Here is a 23,273-nt window from a genome sequence, read left to right as displayed (position 1 = left end):
GTTTTTTGTCTGTGACCACAAAGCATTTCCAAATGTAGTGATTCACGTACCATCTCCATGTCTTCTGGCTCACTAAGGTGTTGTACCCCTGGTAGTAGAGACACAGAACTGAATGGGTAGACAGAAAGCCGCCTGGGCAGGATGACAAGAAGTGCAGTATCCGGCTTGTCTTGTGGGACAGGCTGGTCGTGTGGGCATTACAGGGGCTGTTGCTGATTGCCAATGAGGTACCCACTCAATTTCTGTGCCCAATGAGGTGCATGGCTCCTTGCATTGTTCAGGTAATTGATGGGCAAGACTCCTCTGCTGGAGATGGGGGTACAAATCATGGGGACACGCAATGTCAATATCTGATAGCTCGTGATTGCAGCACTGTAGGCCATGGTGTATTTCTGGAAATGCTACCTGGAACACGCTGCAGTGCCCAGGATGAATTTCTCACACCCAGAACTAGTCATGAGGAATTATCAGCCATCTTGATGGTTGCACCACTAAGGTTTCTTGGGGGAAGGACATTGTCTGGCAGTACCTTAAGTGAAAGAGAATCCAAGAAGAAACTACATGTGCAGCAAAATATGGTGCGGAAAAGCATTCCCTGCAGTGAGGGTTTGTTCCTGCCAGTGAACCCAGAATTGCTTCACCTTGAGTGCAACATCAAATTCATGAGGTAGCCAAGTAGTTCAATATGCAGCATTCTAGTTTTTTTCTCTGCCAAGCGCTCAGCTTTTGTCTGCTTGGATGCTGAACACTGGAGGGTAGCAGCAGGAGAGAGAAGTATTCTTCTCATACACCATAGAAGCTGTAGGTGACAATTACTCCTTGAAAAGAGCAAAAGTAACAATTGATGGACGGAATGCTGAACAATGCACCCCAGTCACAAAGATCTGGGTTTAATCAATCGTTCCTTTGCTCACCAAGCCACCTCAGTTTGGACCCAGCCATATACACATCAGTCTTGACCCTGTTCCTCATGGGAAAAGTCCAGCCCGAACTGCCAAGCCAGGTCCTCCCTGGACCAGAAACAAGCATCCTGGGACCGTTTCTGGCATCACCCCTCATCAGCTAGGCTAGCTTGAATCCAGTGGTGCAGTGAGCACGGGTCCCATGTCTGGGCATACCCCTTTCCACTTAGGGCGACAAAACCAAAAGGAACAACTGATGGGCGGAATGCTGAACAATGCAAACATTCACCCCCAGTCACAAAGATCTGGGTTTATTCCATTGTTCTTTTGTTCACAACGCCACCCCATATAAGAACACAAAATAAAAGTAGTAGCTTAGCCACACACTGGCTGGAGGAGAGACACAGTATAGCCCAACTAAAATTTTCAGTGTTAGAGAGAGTTGTACATCATTCATATATGGATCTCAACAGAGCTCTTTTGCAAAGAGAAACATTTTGGATTAGACACCTTGACACCCTGATAGATAAGGTAATTAATGACAGAATAGATTATTCATGTTATTTATAAATTTGACATGCTTACTGTAACTGGTCTGGTCTGCATGAAGTCTGAATTCTATAACTATTAATATGCTGAATTTTTGATGTATTCAAGTATACGATATTCTATCTGAGCACTACTTTTACTTATATTTATTTCTTCACCTTTATTTCTTTAGTCATTTTACAAATCACACCTTCTTTTCGATGGTTGTTGGCTTCATAACTTTACAGTAGTTATTTGGACATTAGTATCACCCAAACAATAGTCTCAAAATGGCGGTCGTAATCTCCTCTTGTATTCCCAGATGAACACTCTAGTTTCCGTTTTTAGTGTTTAATAAGGTACTTTGTTCAGGTTAGTCCGCTTTTGATTTTTGACCCGATCGCGTACTTCCGCGTTTCGGAGAGTTTGTATTTAACTTAAGCAGAGACGCGGTAGAATAATCCCGAAACCGCCACGCCGCCAACAAGGGTTTTGGCATTTTTAGATCCTAAGCCATCCCGTACGGTACGATGTTTTATTTTTTATTTCTTGTTTAATATATAACGAGATTACCACCATGTATTTTTTTCGGGAGGACAGTGAAGGGCTGACCGTTGTTGATTTGTTGCCTTTAGGTATTCGAATAGCTGTCTGGCCATTAGTACAATTTTGATTGAGAGTCAAGGTACTTACTTTTTTTATGTCTTTTCAACATCACGGTGGTGATTCCCTCTTGGGCGGTTTTTAAGCGATGCTAACAAGCTTGAGAAGTGTATTTCTGTCTTCACAGATGTCTGAATAGTTTTTCGAAATCCCAGCGTAATATGTGCTTGGACTAGTGCCACATTCTGGTGGAGGGTCTTTCTGCTCACTTAAGTATCGTTCATGAGTATATCTATTATTCACCATATCATTATACATTGTAATTTTGCTGCTTTGACAATAATGATGTTCGCTCTATACCTGTTTTTGCATTATTTTTCTGTTTATTTTTTAGAAATTTATCCCCTGAAGAAGGGCCAAATACTGGCCCGAAATGCATTGGGCAGCAAGAAAATTCACGAACTCATAAGAACTTACATCTCAATCACAAAGTAGAAATGAATTGATGAATTCATGGACATTTATTGAACAATGTTTGAATGTACTTATGCAAATACAATGAATTAATTTTTGAGTCCACTGTGGATTTGTTGTTTCTTCAGAGAATCCAATATCAAACAAATATTGTGAGGTTAATGTTTTAAATGTCTAGGTATTATTACCTGAAGTTACAGTGCGCAGAGGAAGGGTCTCATTGACCCAAAATATTGCAGTGAGCACGGGTCCCATGTCTGGGCATACCCTTTCCACTTAGGGCAACAAAACCAAAGGAACAACTGATGGGCGGAATACTGAACAATGCAAACATTCACGCCCCAGTCACCCCGTTGTTCACAACGCCACCCCAGTTTGGACCCAGCATATGCAAATCAGTCTTGACCATGTTCCTCATGGGAACAGTCCAGCCCAAACTGCCAAGCCAGGGCTTCCCTGCAATTGTCACCCCGAGTGGGACGGGATGCCCAGACGTGGGTCCTGTGCTTTCCATGCTACTGGAGACAAGCTAGCCTAGCTGATGAGGGGTGTTACCCAGAAACCGGTGTCAGGATGCTTTTTTCTGGTCCAGGGAGGGCCTGGCCTGGTAGTTCGGGCTGGAAGGTTCCCATGGGGAACAGGGTCAAGACAGATTTGCAAATAGCTGGGTTTGAACTGGAATGGCATGGGTAGCAAAAAAACGATGGATTTCAGATATCTGTACTGGGGTGAATGTCTGACATCGTTCAGTATTCTGTCCATCAATTGTTCTTTTTGCAATTACTCCTTGAAGGCAGAATCCATTGGTCACGGAGGTTGATAATCGAACCTATCAGTAATTCTAGACACAAACTACGTTGAAATCACCAATGAAAAAAGGAAAATATGTGCAAACAGCCTTACAGATGAATGACACTTTTTATAAGCAGTAGCTGAAGGAGTATGAACCAAAGCTATCAGTGGCTAAAGGATGCTCACTAACAGTAGGTTCATAGCAGAAGACAAATAGTAATCCCGTAATGGTGCACAGCCTAAACTTGTTTTTATAAGCTTTTATATTTTAACTGTACATTTGCAAATGTTTGGTTTATTTCCATTATGTCTACCTATTTGTCTATTAAACAGCTATCCATTTTGTAGGTGTAAAGGTGTACATAGTGGCAGCTTCACATACAGGAAAACATTCTGCTAAATAATATACGTAAAAAAACTGTTTATGAGAAATACTTTTATTTCTTTTTTTAAAAAGGGGGGTGAGCAAAAGTTTTGTAAAAAAAAAATTTTGGGGAAAATGTGCAGTGCTGGAAACAGCAGCCACAGATGAACATAACATGAATACATAAGCATGGTTTATGGTTTCAGTATCAGAACATCAGCACTTTTAAAGTGATCAGAATAATGTAAAATAAATGACTGCTGTTTCCATACCAATATTAAATACTTTATAGAACTTTCAGTGTCACAGTAATATTTATTAAAGTTCAAAAAACAATAAGACAATACTCCCAATGTTACACAGTACAACACTAATGTTCATCTTCTGAAACATGGCCTTGCTTTTCTTGTCGTAATTTATCTGCGTAGAATTTGAAGCTTTCCTGTGGAAAGAGAGAGATCCGTGCAAGATTCAGTATTGTATCCTGATAAGTACACAAGTAACAATTCTATGCTGTAATGCCCCAATGGTCCACGTGCATTAAATGTGTCCAGAAAACGCTCTGCTCCTCGATTTCATTCACATACTAGGATATTTGCGTTATTGTAGAGTGATGTTCATATAGCATACCTTTAAAGCTCGCACAAAAGCAGTACCAAGCAATATCAGGGCAAGAGATTAAACTGACAGCATCGCCAGACTTGTAATTAATTGGAAAAAAAGAGGTGACTGAGTTAAGGAGTAAATAGCCAAATACCGCTGATTAAAATAAAAGGCTATTAACTTAAATCCAGTTGCTAAGCTGAAAGATTATCAAAATAACTTAATTCGCCATCACTAAAGCAGGCAGAGGGTGGAGGACCACAACACTGCCCAATGTGTTTGCATATAAAAAGTAAACACATGCAGTGTGTACTGCAATGCCAAACAGGTTTATACTTTATGAATATACCAAAGCTGAACATATGCTTTCATCATCATTAACAATTATACCTTTCCTCAGGAGTTCCTCAATTTAAAAACATTATCTGTTAGTGTTGCAAGAGAAAATTTACATTATAAATATCTAAACACCTGAGCAGCTGTGCATGTGTAGATATAACTAAAGAAATCCCTTAACACCAAGGCAATTAAAATATGTTTCTCTCAAATCAAAATAATTGTGTTGTAAAAATATTTATTTGAATTGATAATGAAGCACAACAATCTTTTTATCATGCTGAAATGCTGGGCAGGTACCCCTGAGGCATTTTATGAATTCACTTTTGTAGTATGACCTGCAGAACTGCTTGGTACACATTTCATTTTTTCAAAAAAATAATCCAAGAAAGGTTATCTTCTCCCTCAAGTCAAATGAATGCAAGATTGCTGCTGTACTTGCACACCTCAATATTCCACACAAACCAATACCTTTGAGCTTTTTCCTCTGAGATCCAATCCCGCTTAATTAAGCACGAAACTTTATAACACTATTTTTCAAAGTAAACGTCTACACATCTGCAGAGGCTCTTGTTCTTAAAAGGCAAACACTCACAGGGGGCTCGGTGAAGGGAAGTGGCTCTCCCGCATCCTTCAACAGAACTGCAAAGCGCTTCAGAAAAAGCTCATCTGTGTGAATGTTCATTGCTTTCATTTTTTCATATAGGGCTTTGGCAGAAACAACATCATTTTCTAATGCTTGAGACGAAAAAAGAAAATAAATTATTAATACATTTTCACATTTGGAATTGTCATCAAGTGGAAGGTATGTTCAGGACTGGCTTAAAACCAAAACATTAAGAGTGCTTTAGCTTTCATTAACTTTGAAATTAGTTTCATAACTTCTTTTTATACCATTTAAAACCTGTTTCACAATAACAAACTTTGAGAAAATTGCGAACTAGAAACGTGATCAACATTTATTCTTAGACCCGGTACAACGAAGTCAACAAAAATAGACTTGGAAACCAGACATGCCATTTGCTAATAATGCACAGAGACTCGGAATAAAGCATGACGAAGAAATCAAAAGATGCCTTTTAAGATGCCATTCTGTCTGTTTATATGTTTCTACTTTTTTAAATGGCAATTATTCATGACTGTTACACCGTGCTCTATGTTAGTTAGTAGTGCTTCAAAAATCTTGGTATCACATTTAAATACTGTTCTGCAGTGATGCACAGTGCATCACAATTCATTAAATTTATTTTTATGTGAAGTAAAGATTTTTCCTTCAATAGGTGGAAAGGCGTGCCCATAAAGATTGCACTCATAATCTGTTAATAAACAGGGATATAACAGTCTTCTTCCTATCGGCCAAATACATTTGTGGCTCAGTGTAAAACAGCACTAGAAGGGTCATATATGAAGCACCCAACCGAGGGATGATGCAAATGTTTATAGTCAATCTGAGGATATTGCAAGAAACAGGTAAATATGTGTAGTTTGTAACCTGATTGCACTGTGTAAAGCTCATGATAAAATCAAACAATTGTATTTCTTACCAAAACTTTTCATGAGGTAAGTGTACGCAACATCTTTTTCTGGAAAGTCGGGAATTAAATCAAGTAAACTTGTAATTTTCCAACTCTAGGGAAAAATTAAATAGAGAACATGTTAACACGTGCAAATGAGTGGGATGAAGGCTTCCTTTACAAGTGGTCTTAATAAGTAAAGAAAAAAAACCGAATCTGATTAAATTTAAAACAGATGGCTAAATGTACAGTCACGTTTATCTCCACTTAATGCATTAACGGACTGCATGTTAATTCACAGTCAAACGTCAGAGGTACAAAAGTGTTAAATTATCAATTTTGTTACAAAGTAAACATTATTATTTATAGGTGTAGAAATAAGGAGCACTGCATTTATTTAGAAAACAGACGTTGAATTCAACGAAAAAAATACTATTTTACCAGCAGCATTCATACTACTAACACCTGAGTTACATTAAAAAACACAAGGAATATTCTAAATTTCACGATGATAAATATTTTTCATAGTAGATTGTTTGTTGCATGCAGGAGGTCAGAAGTAGGTTTGCTCAAATATTTGCCCAGCAAGAGCGGAAGACATCATGGTTTGATATTAACCTCTGGTTGTGCTCAATATAAACCCATCTATACTGAAACAGAAAACAGAATGTAAAAAACAATTAACACTGCCAATATTTCTCCAAATACTGATCAAAGTAAAGGAGGGAGCATTTTCCTATATGAAAACACTACTCTTATTTAAAAGACTGTAGAAAGTGATGATGTGGCTCTCAAATAACATCCATGACCTAGAGTTTAAGAATAATTTTATAAGTAAAAACACATCCCTTTTATATTTTCTCAGACTACCCAAGTCACTATTTGCAATGCCGACTTTAACTCCGATCTTCCATGTAACAAAACATATAGATTATTACATTTCTCGGTCCCAACGTAATTTATTAGTTGTAGCAAAGCCATTCTTGGTGTAAAAGTAGTGTACCTTTCCTGAATTCTGCGCTGTCCGCGCAATGAAAGCCACCAGAAGCGCTTTTTGTTCAGCAACTGCACTACACCTCTAGGGGAGGGGAAGAAAAAAAATGTCACGCACAGACAGTAAATTAATAATAAACATTTCTAATTAGCAGATTCACAGTGGCGCAGTAATGTATCATTACCTCATATTAAGGCCTAATAGCAGAACATTAAATAAAACAAGGGGGCAGACCATGCCAAGCTGTCGGAAAGACTGCCCTTGGCACTGCAAGCAGTACGGTCGTGAGAAGGAGAGAAAAAAATAAGCTGATGCTTCAACATCCACGAAAACGAGACTTGAGTCTTAAAAGAAAGAGAAAAAAGGAACACCATTCCTCTCCAATTATACTGCCAAGCATTCACAAGTGTGCTTGGGATCATAAGGTTAATTATACATTTAATAAGGTGTCAGCGAGATAACTGCTCGTTTCTTTATTAAAATTAAAATGTACAAAGCAAGTTCTCTTTAAAGTATAATTACCTACACTTATGCATACAAAGGACTGATTTCAATCTGTTGTATAAAAGGCTTTCAAAGCAATAGACAGCCAGTACTTGAGAGAGAGACAAAAGTTAAACTTGAGTAGAAAAAAGTTTATGTGACAGGCCACAAAAATCAAGCGTCTTGTCGACCTTTAAGACTATAGCACAATCAAATGTGGTGCGACAATATTTTTGTTCCAACTTATCACAATTGTCATTCTCTAACACATTCCCCAAAAGAACACATTTTTGAAGCCTTAAGAATTGTTCTTCGATTAAAGCGTTTGAGGAGAGGGAATATTTAAATTTCAATCAGTATAACGCAGACTTTCATACATCAGCATAAACGTTCATGGTGCAGTAAAAAGCGTAGACGCCCTTTGGACAAACATTGATAGAAAACAATTAAATGGTCATGCAAAATTTGTAAAAACAGGATCTAAAGGAAAGTGATTAGAAAAAATAAATTTGAGGTCTAAAGTTTTTATTTCATATGGTTCGTGGAAAGAATGTACGGGTCGGGGGGGGGGGCGCAAACCCACATTCTAAATCTGCGACATCCACCTCAGAGTCTGAAACCTGCCAACAAATAACATGGGTACCTAGGACACTTGGCCACGAAAGTCTGCCACAGACTGCGGTCTTACAGGAGGCCAATCTTGCCCCCTGAGGCCACACCATAAATCGAGGATTCCCCTTGGGCCACCTTTCGTTCCACACGCTCCAAGTGAGATTCAATCGCCAAAGATGCTTTCTCCACTAAATCCATCTTTTTTAGGGTAGTGTGTAGCACCTATATCATTCCTTTCTGTCCCTCAATCTTGTCACCCATTCCTTCAACCTATCTGCTTCATTCTTTCTCCAGCGCGGCTGTAAAACAGTCATCCTAGTTCCTCCTCAGGCTTTCCTGACGTGATATTTTCAAGGTCATACCTCTGTCACCGCGCAGCTGGATCCCATGTCGGATCCCATGTCGGAACCACATGCAAATGCTGTTAGTGAGCCTCATTCACTGCCACTTCACCCTCAGCCCAAAGCTCTCCTCTGTCTAGGCTACTGACGCCCAGGTCAGGGCCCGAGCAGGCAGCGTCCACTTATGGCCAACAAGCGGCAGTACAACCACACCTGAAGGGTTCGTCGCCCGCACCCCTCCGGCAGAGAGAGCCAGCAGCGCTGTGAATCAAGGCTGGCACCATCTTGTCACCAGTGCCACGAACATTGGCACAATTCCCAGCATGGAAAGCTCCACAGTGGTGTGCTCACCAATCACACAGCCAACGTCAAATGCAACCACAGTGATTCCTCACCCAGCCCAAATCAGCCTGTGGGTGGGTTGGAGAGAACCCAGCAAATGCACCAGGGCATAAGAAGGGTGGAAAGCATCATTCCAAGCAATGTACGCAATGATCCAATGGGGCTCTTATCAAGCCAGCAATGTGCAGCTGGGTCAAAAAAGAATGCAGACAGGAGAGCCATCCATTTCAGCCACATTTCACACCAACATCCACCCCTGGATAAGGCCTGCTTGGAGCGAATACAGAGAAGTCAAACTGCTGGTCTCAGAGGACGGCAGAATCTACTCTCTTATTAAGTACTGTGCTGCAGCTGATTTTTTTTTATTTTTTCAAAATTAAAATGCAGAACAAACTAAAGGACAATACAATAATACACAATGCAGGCGTTAGAATCGGAGGCAGGACTGAACAACGACATTACATCTGTGCGGGATGAATCATGGATTACAACAGACCAAAGAGCGACTTGAAAATGCCTGTAGGGTAGGTACGCCAAAAAGAATATCCAAATTCAAATTATACATACACACTTATTACACAAAAGAATAAAAAATACGAATCACATCATATAAAGTGAGGTGGACTCCACGCAATATCGTACATAAAGCAGTAGCTAAGTGCCAGTAATGGCGCTGTTGGTGTGCATGCTATAACTATTCCAGAGCCACGGGGGATACAAACAAGGAAGATAGCAATCCGTGGGGTGCAACTAGTGGTCCAACACCCGTCCTCTCAGCTCGTGGGGGGGGCCGGCGAGTTAGGAACGACCTGGGAAGCGTGGAGTGTTCGTTGTAGAAATGTGCGATATATGCACCAGATATCACGAGGCCTGGAGGACGGAGGCTGGAGCGAGGCGTAAATCTCGGAGTGATGCTGCAGCTGACTTGAGGGCTCTGGTAGATGGAGACTGGAATGAGAAGGGTGATTTGTATTTTGGGGAAGGGGTGAGGCATGGGGTTTACATTACGGGAAAGAGGACAAAGAAAGTGGTGGCAGGACACCAGAATTGTGCGTTTTAGGTGGTGAGAGCTTGCATGATAGCAGATACGTTGGAGATTATGGGAGGAAAAGAGTGGCAAAAAAAGGAAATACGTTCTCCTGGGAGAACGGAGGGCATGGATGTGGCAGGACGCTGTGTACAGTATTTGTTTTAGAGTGGATAGGACGGTCAGGTGCCTGGTAGGGGATCTTATTTTGTGAGTGTGGGGTACAATGTCACTCAACATAACCTGGATTTGGAGGGTGTCACTGACCTTGGAATAATTTTGACTCTCCAAAAATTGCTAATACTTCCACATTTGTCCTCAAGGTGTTCTTTACTTTGGTTTAACAGCAAACATGACTTCACTCTCCCTGAAGACTCTAGGATGACAGGTATGGGGTGGCACAATATAGAAGTATGAGTTACTTACCTTCGGTAACGATGTATCTGGTAGAGACAATTCTAGTTGCAGATTCCTTCACGTAGAATTATCCCCAGGCGTGAGACTGGATCCGGAAACTTTATTGCCACAGCATCCCTGCGCGTCGGGTGCGGGGTGACATCACACGACTCCACCCAGGCCTCGTCCGGGTACGTGACGTCAGCGATGTCACATAAGACGAGCCCACGTCAGTTTTCATCTGATTACTTTTCCGCACCACAACGCGGAACCACCAGATAAAAAACTGTGGAAGCATGGGAACAGAGTGAGAAAATTGGAAAGAAACGGTGACTAACAACACCACCAGAGTAGTGCCAACACCGCAGAACCCAAGGGCAGGGAAGAAGAAGCAGCAGAAACCTGTGCAGTCACCCTGCCAGCACATAGACAGCCTCCCATTCCTGGGCCCCGGAGGCAAAGAACATGCGTAAACGCATGGCCCACGTAGTAAACCCCACCCCACCCCCCCATCCTGAGCAAGGAATGGGACCAGGCCCAAGACAGACAGGGACACAAAACTCCCAAGCCACCCCAACCTAGAGGACAATCACCCACAAGGGATAAGGGCAAGACCTGGCCAGATGACCCTTAATCAGAGGATAGCAATGGAAGGAAGGGAGGGGAGGGAGGACAGGGATAGAAAGCAATCCCCCCCAAACCTGGAGTAGCCAGAGCAGCTGGGCACCGGAACCTCATCCTGCAAAGAACCAAAGGAGGAATGAACCGCCCCCAGACGGAGTAGCCCGTCAAGGACAAGGAAGGCACTCACAAGAGATACAGCCCCCCCCCACCGGGAGGAGAGTACTGAAGACCAACCCAAGGGTCCTCGCAGAATAGGGGAGGAAGGGCGGGCTCTGAAGGAATCTGCAGCTAGAATCGTCTATACCAGATACATCGTTACCGAAGGTAAGTAACTCGTACATCTGATAGAGACTACTAGCCGCAGATTCTTTCACATAGAATAGTTACCCTAGCAATACCCCCTGGGAAGGAGGGTCTGCGAAAGGACCCCACCAGCCAATGCAGAACAGAAGGCCCCACAGGGGACCAGATCTGTGGACCAGGTAGAACCTCGCCCCTGCCAGGTCAAGGGAACCCCCACAAGCAGGACCCCAAGGGGATGTAGGAGGGAAAGAAGGCTGAAGAGGCTCGTACACTCACAGCACAGGAACCAAGGGCAAGGACTGAGAGGCCGAAGCACCCCACTCCTCCACAAGGCAACATAGCTTTCGCCCAATGCCAAGACAGGAAAAGCGGTAGAAAAAGAAGAAGCCTAGAGGGCCCAAGGAAACTAGGGAAAAGAAGGCAAACCCACTCCAGATGGAGAGCAGCCTGCCAGCCAGAACAGCGCCGGCAGTCAAAGCCAGAAGCAAGAAGAACAGCCCAAGGCACCAGGAAGGCCGAGTAGGCGACGGCCAGCAAGGGAGACACAGGATCATCCCAGACCTCAGGATAGGAGTAGGGAGAGGAGGAGATGCCCAGGCCACCACTACGAGTGGCCGCGCACACAACCTCAGGAATCAAAAGCAACCACCTAAACGCCATGGAGAACAGGCACCCGAAGGCGACCAGAACCCTCTAGCAGCGCGCAAGCCATATTCCAGCTACCACTACCCCACATAGGGTACGTTAAGTTCCAAGATATGGGAACTCTCTTTGGTAGAATTTCCGCAGCAGATGAAAAAAACAAAAGAGCCACGGGGAAAAAAACACCTCCGCTGAAGGCTTGACAAGCAGCCCAAGCAAAGCATAAGGCCCAATCTCAGGGCTAAGTCTACGCAACAACTCCTGCAGAGCCCACAAACAATCAACACAAGGGCCGTCCAGCAGCCAACAATGCCAAGTCCCAAGGAAGGATGTAAAGGGCCAGAAAACACACTCCACAGCCAGAACAGCTGGCCTAAGGCCCAGAATCAACCCAACTCAGGAGTCACCGAGGAGGGGACGGAGGAGGAGGAGGAGGAGGAGGAGGAGGAGGAGGAGGATAAGGCGGAGGAGGACGGAGCCCTGACAAGAGCCTTTGGATGGTGGAGGCGGCCGGGGCATGGAACAACAGGCTGCCATCAAACGGAAGGCCGATGAGTCGCTGCCGAATATTCTCAGGGAATACTCAGCCAAGCATGGCGACGGAGAGCGACTGAGGAAGCCATGGCCCAGCCCAGCACCTCTGAGATGTCCAGAGCGGAGCAGAGAATAAACGCCGCAAGCTCCCAGCCATCCAATGCATGATGCCTCAAGTCCACCTGACCAGACTCCTGGGACGCTGCAGATCCCAGAGACTCAGCCGAGTCCAACAAACAGGAGGAGGCCCTAGCCAGCACACACAAGGTGTTAAGGGGCCGCAGGGCCGCGCTGGTCGAGGTGAACATGTTGCGTCCCCAAGAGTCCAGCCAGCGGGCCTCTCGGGACGGCGGAGACAACAGTGGCGGCAGGGAGGGGAAAGCAGTCCGCAAAAGAGGGCTAGAGGCTGAGGGGTGAACGGAAAGACACGCCGGGTCACGCGGAGCCGGGAGGTGCCGGTGCAGAAGATGCTGAGGCACCGGGTCCCCTGAGGCAGGACGCCTCCAAGCCCCCAAGGAAGAAAGGAGCGAACCTTGAAAGGGAAGTAAGATTTCCCTACCACAAGAGCCCTGGTGGAGGACCTCCAATAGATGGTCCGCCGGAAAGTGAGCCACCGGGTCACCCATGCGCAGGATGCCCACAACCATGGACACCGCATGAGCGAAGGACGCACCCGCCTTCGTAGGGCCCCGCGGTGGAGAAAGCAGCTCCTCCGTGGCCGACGGCTGCAAACTAAGGGACCCCCGTGGGAGTTTGCAGCAAGGCTGAGACGCCGTCGCCTAAAGGAGGTGCCCCAGAGGAGCCGCACCCCAACAGCACCACATCCTCCAAGCCTGGATCCAAACCAGTCGGGGCCGGAGCCACTGGCGGCGCCGCGGAGGGCCCTGCGCAGGGCGAGGGATCCGCAGACGTCCCAGGAGGGGAAGGAGGAGGAGATGCCAGCGAGGCCTGTAAAGCTGCTGCGTATGTCTCCATTTGGACTCTCGACACCCCAACACGGGAAACGGTGGATAGGACGACACGCGGGGTCGCATCACCCACGGAGAGTCCACGCCCCCGGGAGACCAGAGACCAGAAACCAGCCCCCGAGAACAAACTGCGACACTTACCCACTGGGGAGCGACGCTCACGTGACATCGGAGAAGGGCGAGGACGACGACCACGGCCGAATCTGAAGCCATCCGCCGAAGCAGACCGAGGGGAGGACGTCGACCTGGAGAGACGCGCAGAGAGAAGTTTCATCTGGCGCTCCCGCCGCGATTTCGGCTTCAACTGTTGGCATGCCGCACAATGTGTGGGGCCGTGATCCTCCCCCAAACACCACATACAAATGAGGTGAGGGTCCATCGTCGACATAAGACGCCCACAAAACGTGCAAGATTTAAATCCCTAAGGCATTCGCACACTGTTCCACCAAAAAGAAATGGAAGAAAAAGGGTCCCTAACAGTCCCGTACCAAGGATCAGATCCGCGTTGCACGCAGAAAAGGAAAAAACTGACGTAGGCGCGCCGGGGCGGGTCTTATGTGACCTCGCTGATGTCACGTACGTGGACGCCTGGGCAAAGTTGCGTGATGTCGCCCTGCCCCCGGCGCACAGGGATGCTTTGGAAAAAAAGTTTCCAGATCCAGTCTCACGCCTGGGGATAATTCTACGTGAAGGAATCTGCGGCTAGTAGTCTCTATCAGATATTAATTTTGACACTAAGGAGGAAATAAAACAGTAGGTACAGCGGGTTTTAGGGTGACATGCCACAATTATGTACCTATTCCAGGTACATCATCCCTACTGCCAAACCAATGCAGGAAACAATTCTGGGCATCAAGTGGAAGTAGGCAACAGGTACTAATGGGTGAAATAGTTATTCTCAATCATTAACAGCTTACCTCAATGTTTTAATTGTAATTTTATTGAGAACATGTCTAGAAAAGAAGTGACAATCTGTTCTGGTACCTGATGTGAGCAGTGGACTTGTGTGGGATAAGTTGATTATTTTGTGTTTTGACGTTAGTCAAGATTTATTGATTTCACTAAAATTACATATATAATATTTCTTCCGTGGGCTTCTGGCCAGCCACCTTCACCCACTGGTTTGGCGTTGTATCCTTGACATTTTTCCACCCCCTACAGAAAGGGGCAGTGGGTCAGCCAATTTTAGGGATTGGCTAGCTTCACTGTGAGTGATGGCATACTGCTCTTGCACAAGGAGAAAATACTTGCAAAAAAGATGTACCCTTAAATGTAAGGCACATCTATTGAAAACGCGTGCTTGTTGAGAGAAATAAAAAATGCCTTTTGACAGTTTTTAGTTTATGGTGGCGATAACCCCCTCCACCCGCCATACCACAAACACCACAATTGAAAGACATGACAAAACAAGCGTTGGCTAATCCAAAGGAATGGCACCCAACACCAGAACCTATTGGCTTTGACAGTGCTGGTTAGTTACTGTTACAGAGCTGCGGGTCTGTAGACTGGCTGATCCAACATCCTGCAGGTGCTGCTCGTCACCAGATGCTCAACATTCTTGGCTACACAATCAGAAGTAAAACGTACCCAATCTTTTTATTGGCTGGGAATGGCACATTGAGTAGGGCACTGAAATACGTTAGAGTGCTCTCCAGTGCATGTTCTAAAATTTAGTGAAGGCGGTGAAGGTAGTGCGGAAAAAGAAAAGGGTTTGCCTGCTCTTGTATACATTTCTGCCAGTCTCCCACGTCTGAGCTCGACAGTTGCCCATGTGCAGGGTGTCCTAACTGAAATCACGACACAGAGTCCTTTGGCACTTGACATTTACACTTTAAGACCAGAGCGTCGGTGGCACTTTTTAGAGATGATATCAAGATCTGCCTTAAATACAACGTTTTTATTGATCAGTTCCATGTTTTCACCCAATTAATATTGAACCCAATTTGTTTTTTTACACTGTGCTCGATTTTGAATTGACTAATCTCATGCTCCCCAATTCGCATTTAAACTTTGTGTAAAATAGTAACACTGACAGCCTTTCAATACAGGATTAGAGGAAATTGTGCAGATATCAACGCAGAAGACTTCTTCACCTGGCTAGAGAAAGTAGCGCACCGCGTGACAGCAATAGATTTCCATCTGTCCAGAACAAGACCACCGCTCTCCAGCAGACACGGAATTCAGACCACCTGTAAAACTCAGATGAATTCCAAGTGCTTCTATGTGCCCATACTGATATCTGCAACATAGAGCTCCTACAAGGACAGCATTGTCATGCTGGCTGATGGTGAAGTAATATTCGGTTCTGCATTTGGTGGAGATGTGAATGGTGCAAGCGCAAAGCACGCGGTAGATACGCTTGGGGGATTGCAAGAACACAACTCGTGCTTGTGGCGCTCAGTGTAGTTGGTCACTATACAGCATTAGAAATATTGGCACTCAAAAGGACTGTATCCACAATATCGACTACCGCTAGGTCATCAGTGTAAGGAGAGGTGGAGTTAAGAATAGTAAGTCTATATTTACTTTCACATTCTAACCTTGACAATCTAGTGGAAGTCAAAAATATGAATGAAATGTTTTTGTTTAGTAATATTTCGAAAGTTAAGTACTGTCGTACAACCGATGCTCAGTTCCACTCTTATTCAAAACGTATGCAGTAGATAACAGTTACTTCAACTGATGACCAACAGTCTGACTCCCATATACGTCCAATTATGAAGAACTAAGTGATCTTTTTAATGCTGGTACAGCAATGCACATTCTGGTGAGCAGAAGGACTAACTTGTGCTGCTCAAAGTTCTGCATGACAGAGTCAGAAATACTGAACCAATCCTTAGCAATAATAAGCTTCAAAAAGGAAAATGTTCTTACCCTAGGAAAGTACTTTTCTTGTTGAGACTATATCTTCCCCCAGACTCCACACCTTGTGAATGTTCTTATTGACAATTTTCAAAGGCAACTCCGAGACCTCTTACCCTCCCGCCACCCCTCAGAAGATGTCAACACTATATAATAAGACAACAAAGCTCTGGAAATATCTGAAAAGATAAGTGACACTGCACCACTGAAAACCAGATCTTCTAAGCCTAAATGATGTGCACCATGGCACACACCAAGACATTTCAGAAAACGAGCACCTTATATAAAAACAAGTAAAGAGTTGTAGACAAATTAACATGCCTGGTGACCCACCCACACTAGAAAAAACTCTGCTCAGCCTACAGATCCCTCATCGGTGTATCAAACCCTCTCAGCTCAAGGCTACTATCAATAAAGCAACCAACAGAAGCAAAGATCTCTTCACAAGTGATCGAACATAGCATGAATTAACTTCCAGATGTTACAATCACTCAATATGTCGACAAGTACAACACCATCAACTGCTTCTTCTTCTAAAAAAAAAAAAAAGATATAAAATCATGGCCCACATCGACAACATGAAGCAGACATTAAGTGGAGACCCCATCACCCCCAATGCATGCCATACAGACTTTAGGTTTCTGAATGCCACCTCCTATGAAGACAACATTCTTCCATCATCCGTTATAATACTGATGCAGGAAAACATCTCAACACATCAAGACTGTCAATGCCCCTGTGTGTCAAGGAATCGGTCAAGGGAACCTCAGAACAGTTCTACCCTGACGATCCACCCCATTCCATTCCACTCAACTTTCTTTCATCGGAAAATCATCAAGAAAGCAGTTGACATGCAAATTCAGGATCAGATCATCAAGAACAACCTCCAACTGACCTACCAATCAGGCTTAACACCATGATATTGTACAATCAACCTGGATGTAGTAGATGACACCATTCTCTTAAACATGAATGACCCTTGCACCCTGACACTGCTTGACCTCTTAACTGCTTTTGACTTATCAGAATCCAGTGTACACCCAACTAAGGAATTCATGCCATAATGAATCAGTCATCAGAAACTGCTGAGGAAAAAATTTCCACACAACTGTGTTTGTTAGGCTCTGTAGTGATTTTGTTATCCTAGCGGGAGAGATGTCCTCTTTATCCATGCAACACCATAACCCCATGTCACCTGCCTTGTCGGTTTTTAAGTCTGGCCTAAAGAGAGCTGTAGCTGCCTGCCTATCTCATGTTTGCTATAAAAAATAGTACTTTGTAAAATAAATACATATGCACACAGAGGGGCTTCTGGTCCACCGTCTCCAGTCAGTGGTGTACTAGAATGGCTTTGGATCGGTACCCTCCAGTCAGTGGCCAGCTGTACTGTGATTCACGTTTTGGATCAGCTTAAAGGAACAACACTGGGTGATTGCTTTGTCAGGCATTGAGAGTGCCAGCATTTTGCCAAGTTTGTCTCACGTGTCCACAGCGGTGGTGTGAGATTTCACCACCAGCATAACAGCCGCTGGTTGCTGTGCAGCACTGGCACGTTAGGGAACCGGATGATGGAAATAAGAGCCAGTTGCTTTGGCAGCTCCATATTAGGTTGAGAGGCCCTTCTGTCCGTCAGTCTTTCCAGGTAAGCTTCCCTCCCACCTTACGGCTTAGTAGCAATCGCTTTTCAGTCCCAGCAAGCAAAACTTTAACGCCCCCCCCCCGGAACTTTGCCAGTGTAACATCAGTTGGACTTGCCACCCCACCCCCATTTGCTGTGTTCACTAAATACCTGTCAGACGATTCGTATTTTTTTTATGCCAGTGTTTTCTTCAAAAACGCAATCTCCGATATATAATGAAGACATCAATACAGCTTACCATTCAGATAGAGAGATATATAGTTGAATAAATCACAATAAAGCACAATTTAGGTTTAAAGGAACATTTAAAGTGAAATATTGACCAAAGGAACGCATCTTAGCACCACCGGTTCATCGACTTTTCATTCAATAAAATAAAAAAAAATCCTGGCAAAATGTATGATCCACATACCGCCGTTTTTTTTCCTGTTGCACAGAGGAACACAAAATGTGACTGTCTCCACTTCTGCTAAAATGTAAACAGATGTCAACTGTTGACAAACTCTCAAACTGAACCAGTAGCTTTTACTTCCCCTTTACGGCTTCCACTTTTACCAGAGGCTAAGTATTTTAAATGAATATAGTGCTGTTTATTGTCGGAAATTGGTAACAGGCCTCAATTTGACCCAGGGAGTCTACACAAACCAAGCAATCTGCGGGATCAGTGTGATTGTTTGACTGCCACCTGCTGGGGAGAGACTCCCTGTCTGGGCCTGTTTGTGTACATTGCCAGTGGCAGCTCTCATCACCCACCGTTCACTCTGCGTTGGCACCGTTTTATATTTAGCACTGTTCAAATGGCATGAATGCGGTTGCCTCGTTCCCCGAAGATTGCTAATTTACCAGGGAATGTAAGAGACTGAGAAACACGCATTTGTCATTTAATGGGCCAGTGACACACCACTGAAAGCAAAAGAAATTCAGCTTTTAATAAGCACCAGCTAAAACAGAGAAAACGAGCGTGGGTTCTACAGAGAACTTCCCACCAAATATAAACATTTTACATATGTTTTGCTTGCAACCGTGCCCCTGCACAACTCTGTGCATCACTAAACAAGTCAAGTAATTAAAAATGCATCTTTCCAATGATCTAGAACCATATGGACATGCAAGAGACATTAGCTTATACAATGTTCTATCTCCCTGCCACTTTTTATATTGTCAATTTATTACTACATCGATACAGACCCGCGATACGTCAGCCGTACTATATAGTTATTAACTAGTGCGTAGAAATGCACAGAAACCGATAAAAGTTAATATAAGAAACATGGAATAAATTAATTCATGGAAATGACACAATGCCCCACTCCACCGGTTACTGCACAATATTGTTAAACAATTATTGGTAAAGTGGTTGTATTCCTCATTACCTGTAGAAGAAATCGTGCCTCATCCACTCTACCAGCGTCAACATATTGAAGGAAAAGATCCGTGGCAGGTCGGTAAACCGCAAACTGATTTGCCAATCGCTCTGCCATAGCACTTACTGAAAATCGAGAGGGCATTGTTAGGACCCATAAAACAAAACGCTAACAGTAAAAAACACAGACAAAATGGACAAGTTACTTACCTCTGGTAACACTCTTTCTCGTGAACACTGTACCCACAGATTTTTCACCTGTAGATTATCCACAGGCAATTAGGAACAACAAGAGAGAGAGGGTAGAGTTACACTCTTATTCCCCCGGGTTAAGTACAAAAAACAACATAAGAGTGTATATAGAAAGAGGTACAACCAGCTGGTTGGACTCTAAAATAAAGCTCTGAGTGTTAGTGAGACAAAATCAATCTGATATTAAAATAAAACCCTCACTCACCAACATAGTTGGTGACATGCTTCATCATGGGGTTTTGCCAGTGGTGCCTTGTGCGCCTCTGGTGTGCTTCGACGCCTTTACTATAGCGGAGCAGCTGTATTCAGATTAGAAAGTGTAGTGTGTGATAAATCAAAAGTGAGTTAAAAGTCATATGGCGTCAGCCAGAAAACTTTAACCCCTTCAGCGCTGGGCGAATTCCGCCGCGGTGCTGAAGGGTTCGAGCGCGGGCGGGGCCATGACGGAACGGTTCCGTCATGAGCACAGCTCAACCGTGGCTCATGACGGAACCGTTCCGTCATGAGCATGGAAGGGGTTAATGATGGCGTCATATGAACAAATTAAAAAGGTGGTGGATATCAATTCCTGAACTTTAAATTGGTCAGGTCAATCCTGCTTATGATCAAATGGTCAACATGTTTCAGCTTATTGTTGTGTTTCACCAAGCTTTCATCAGGACCTAATCATGAGAAAAAACACCTTGGCGGTATAAGCACGCTAAGGCTTATCCAAACCTCAGGTGTGATTGAACCGATACACTCACGGTTACATCAGGGGTCTTCCGCTATTTCGAGGGCAACCTCGTCTGTCTGTAAAAAATTTATGTACATTAGAATCCACATACAGATATTAAGTATACTGTGTATATCAGAAAACAAGATCAAGTATCAGACAAACACTCATTCATATTGTCCCTATGTTTTTACATGACTCATAATATAACACGGGGTAGTCCGTGCGGACAAGAACTCAGTTTCTTTTCGATCATCCAGACACGTCTGCAACCAATTAGGAGCAAACAAGCATTTGAGCGATTCGCTCAAGAGTCTGGGTATGTAAAAATTACTTATTGACTATGCGGTGATCTCATTTAAAATTTTTGGCACATACAAATGTATGTCGTTTAAAAGGGACAATGCATAATCCCCAATACTTCGGCATAATTTGAAAGACGGAATCAAAACAACAATAAAAATTGTTTTAAATGAGGCTTACGTAAATGAAGACGAGGAAGTGCTCCTTGGGCAACCGAACGGGTGGCGGGACTACAGAACAACTGTGGTGGAGACAGACAAAGGGGTAAATGTCAAACTCCTATAGTCCGTTAACCCATAAAATATCAAAGGTCTGTTTCGAAGAAGACCAAAAGATCGTTTCACAGCGGTACTTACATCGTCCAAGTCCTCAGCCAGGCAAATTCACCTACATATGACCGCCGAGCCCGGAGTCAAGGTGAAAGCAGATATTTGCGTTTAAATAGTAGCAGCCATGGCGGGAAACCGGGAAGAGTCTGTCCCTGCCGGTATGCGCACGCATCCGTGCTATAGACATGGAAAACGGACTATCACGCTACTCCTAGAGTGAGAAGAAGGACTAAGTTTCAATTAGCCTTTGTTCAAAACTTTATCGACAGCCTCGATTAAGCGCAAACAAAAACCCAAAGTTGGATTAAAAATGATCCGGATATAATCAGAAGTGTCCCCGCACCCCAGGTCAAAGCAGTAAGTAACGTCCCTTCTAAGGCCGGAATAAAATACCCTCTTAGTGACAAAATAGTCGATATAAACAAAGTCGGGTAGTGAGGTAAAGTAAATAGGGACTATTCAGGCTTTTCTGGGAAATAGTACTGAGGCAGTAAGATCCAGACGTCCAGACAACATTAATTAGTTCGTCTCAAAACAGATCCCCAAGGGATCATATCATTGAGTCCCCGGAGGTGTGTCGATAGGCGGTAAACCCACCGCTGTTCTTTTTCAAACAGTATGGAGGGTTTACATTGCTCTATGATGGTCCAGTGCAGATCATCCGCAGTGTGTTGGAATCGCAAGAAATGTTCCGTTAATTTCGTCATGCTTTTTCTGCACCGAATGTTGCTTCGATGCTCCCCAATACGTAACTTGACCTTGCGTGTGGTCATGCCCACATATTTCAAATCACAAGGGCATGTGATTAAATAGACCACATCGGTCGTGTTACAGTTGGTGTGACTACGTTGAGTCCACACCTTGCCCGTTTCCAGTAGTAGGGTTTTTGTAGGTGACGTGAGGTGACACACACTGCATGACCCACAGGGATAGTGGCCATGTACAGGTGGTAACCCCCAAGTGTCAAGAACAGAGGAAACAGTAGGTTTATTTGGGGTCCTCGGTCTTGTATGAACGAGAGAGTCTTTAATGCTTGTGGCTTTCTTATATGCAAAGAGGGGTCTTTCCCAATTCTTGTTGTTGCTCGTCAGAATCCTCCAATGCTTTTTAACTGATTTTGCAACAGCGTTGGATGCAACGTTGTAAGTGGTTACACACGTCAGTGGTGGATCCGTGGATTCTTTATGGAAGGTTTGCAAGAGGACCTCTCTGGGTTGATTTCTGGCTCGTTTGTAGCTTTTCGTTAGGATTTTATCAGGATAGCCCCTCTGTTTGAGTTTTTGTGTCAGATCACTGGCCTGTTTACGGAAGTCCTCCACCTTACTACAGTTACGCCTGATGCGGAGATACTGACCATAAGGGAGATTTTCCCGGAGTGGTCGAGGGTGAAAACTGGAGAAAGCCAAAAGATTGTTTTTGGCTGTCGGTTTATGGTAAGTTTTTGTTACCAAAATCCCATCCCTTTTAGTAACTACCACATCCAGAAAAATCATCTCTTCTTTATGGAAGGAGTTGGTAAATAACAGATGAGGATCACAGGTGTTTATCCATAATAGAAAATCATGGAGAATATTTTCAGGGCCCTGCCAGATGATGAAAATATCATCAATATATCTTTTCCAAAAGGAAAGATAAGAAGAAAAAGGATTTTGTGGGCTTAAAATGAATTTACGTTCGAAGTCAAAAACATAAAGTCCTGCCACACTAGGCGCAAAAGTGCTGCCCATCGAAGTACCAGTTGACTGGAGGTACAGTGTTCCTTGATATTCAAAAAAGTTCTTCTTGAGGGCCAAAGTGGCACAGTCGATGATAAAGCCTTTGGGTGTTTGAAACTGCCAGTCTACGGAGTCAAGAGCTTCCCCGATAACCTGGATGGTGTTGTCTTGAGGGATGCTCGTATAGAGACTCTCGATATCCAGAGAGACTAGTATAGTATTGTCAGGGTCTATCCTTAGCTCCTGTAATGCTGCCAGAAAACTCTTGGTATCTTTTAGGTAAGTCGGTGTGTCCTGTATTATAGGTTTTAGAAAGAAGTCGCAAAAGATCGACAGGGGCTCTAAAAGAGAGCCAATGCCCGATACAATTGGACGGCCCGGAGGAGGTGACTTATTTTTATGGATTTTCGGCAAAGTATAAAAATATGGAATGATACCTTTTCCTTTTGTCAAAAAATCCGCCTCTTGTTTGCTTATAAAACCACTTGACTCAGCATGTTCAACAAGATTACATATAGTGGTTTTCAAAGTCACAGAGGGATCGGTAGTTAAAGGGATGTAGTTCTTTGCATCGTTAAGCAAACGTCTGCATTCGAGGTCGTAGTCAACTGCATTCTGAATTACAATCCCTCCACCCTTGTCCGCGGGTTTTATTACAATGGCAGAGTTATTTTGCAGCGATTGAAGAGCCTGGAACTCCTGGGCATTCATGT

General features: G+C 44.0%; 1 protein-coding gene across 1 annotated transcript in view; it reads right to left on the bottom strand.

Annotated features, from left to right (window-relative positions):
• Positions 1-3,720: 3,720 nt before the first annotated feature.
• Positions 3,721-23,273, bottom strand: part of LRPPRC (leucine rich pentatricopeptide repeat containing) — a 665,201-nt gene continuing 645,648 nt past the window's right edge. Inside the window, exons 34-38 of the mRNA XM_085612780.1 lie at positions 19,257-19,372; positions 7,120-7,194; positions 6,147-6,231; positions 5,198-5,340; positions 3,721-4,105 (exon numbers count right to left, since the gene is read on the bottom strand). Coding sequence (XP_085468906.1) covers positions 4,034-4,105; positions 5,198-5,340; positions 6,147-6,231; positions 7,120-7,194; positions 19,257-19,372 — 491 coding nt within the window. The 3' untranslated portion in view covers positions 3,721-4,033. The remainder of the gene's footprint in view (positions 4,106-5,197; positions 5,341-6,146; positions 6,232-7,119; positions 7,195-19,256; positions 19,373-23,273) is intronic.

Source organism: Triturus cristatus, chromosome 6, assembly GCF_964204655.1.
Source record: "Triturus cristatus chromosome 6, aTriCri1.1, whole genome shotgun sequence".
Classification (NCBI taxonomy): Eukaryota; Metazoa; Chordata; class Amphibia; order Caudata; family Salamandridae; genus Triturus; species Triturus cristatus.
The sequence above is the reverse complement of the archived record's forward strand: the minus strand, read 5'-3'. Positions and strand labels throughout refer to the sequence as shown.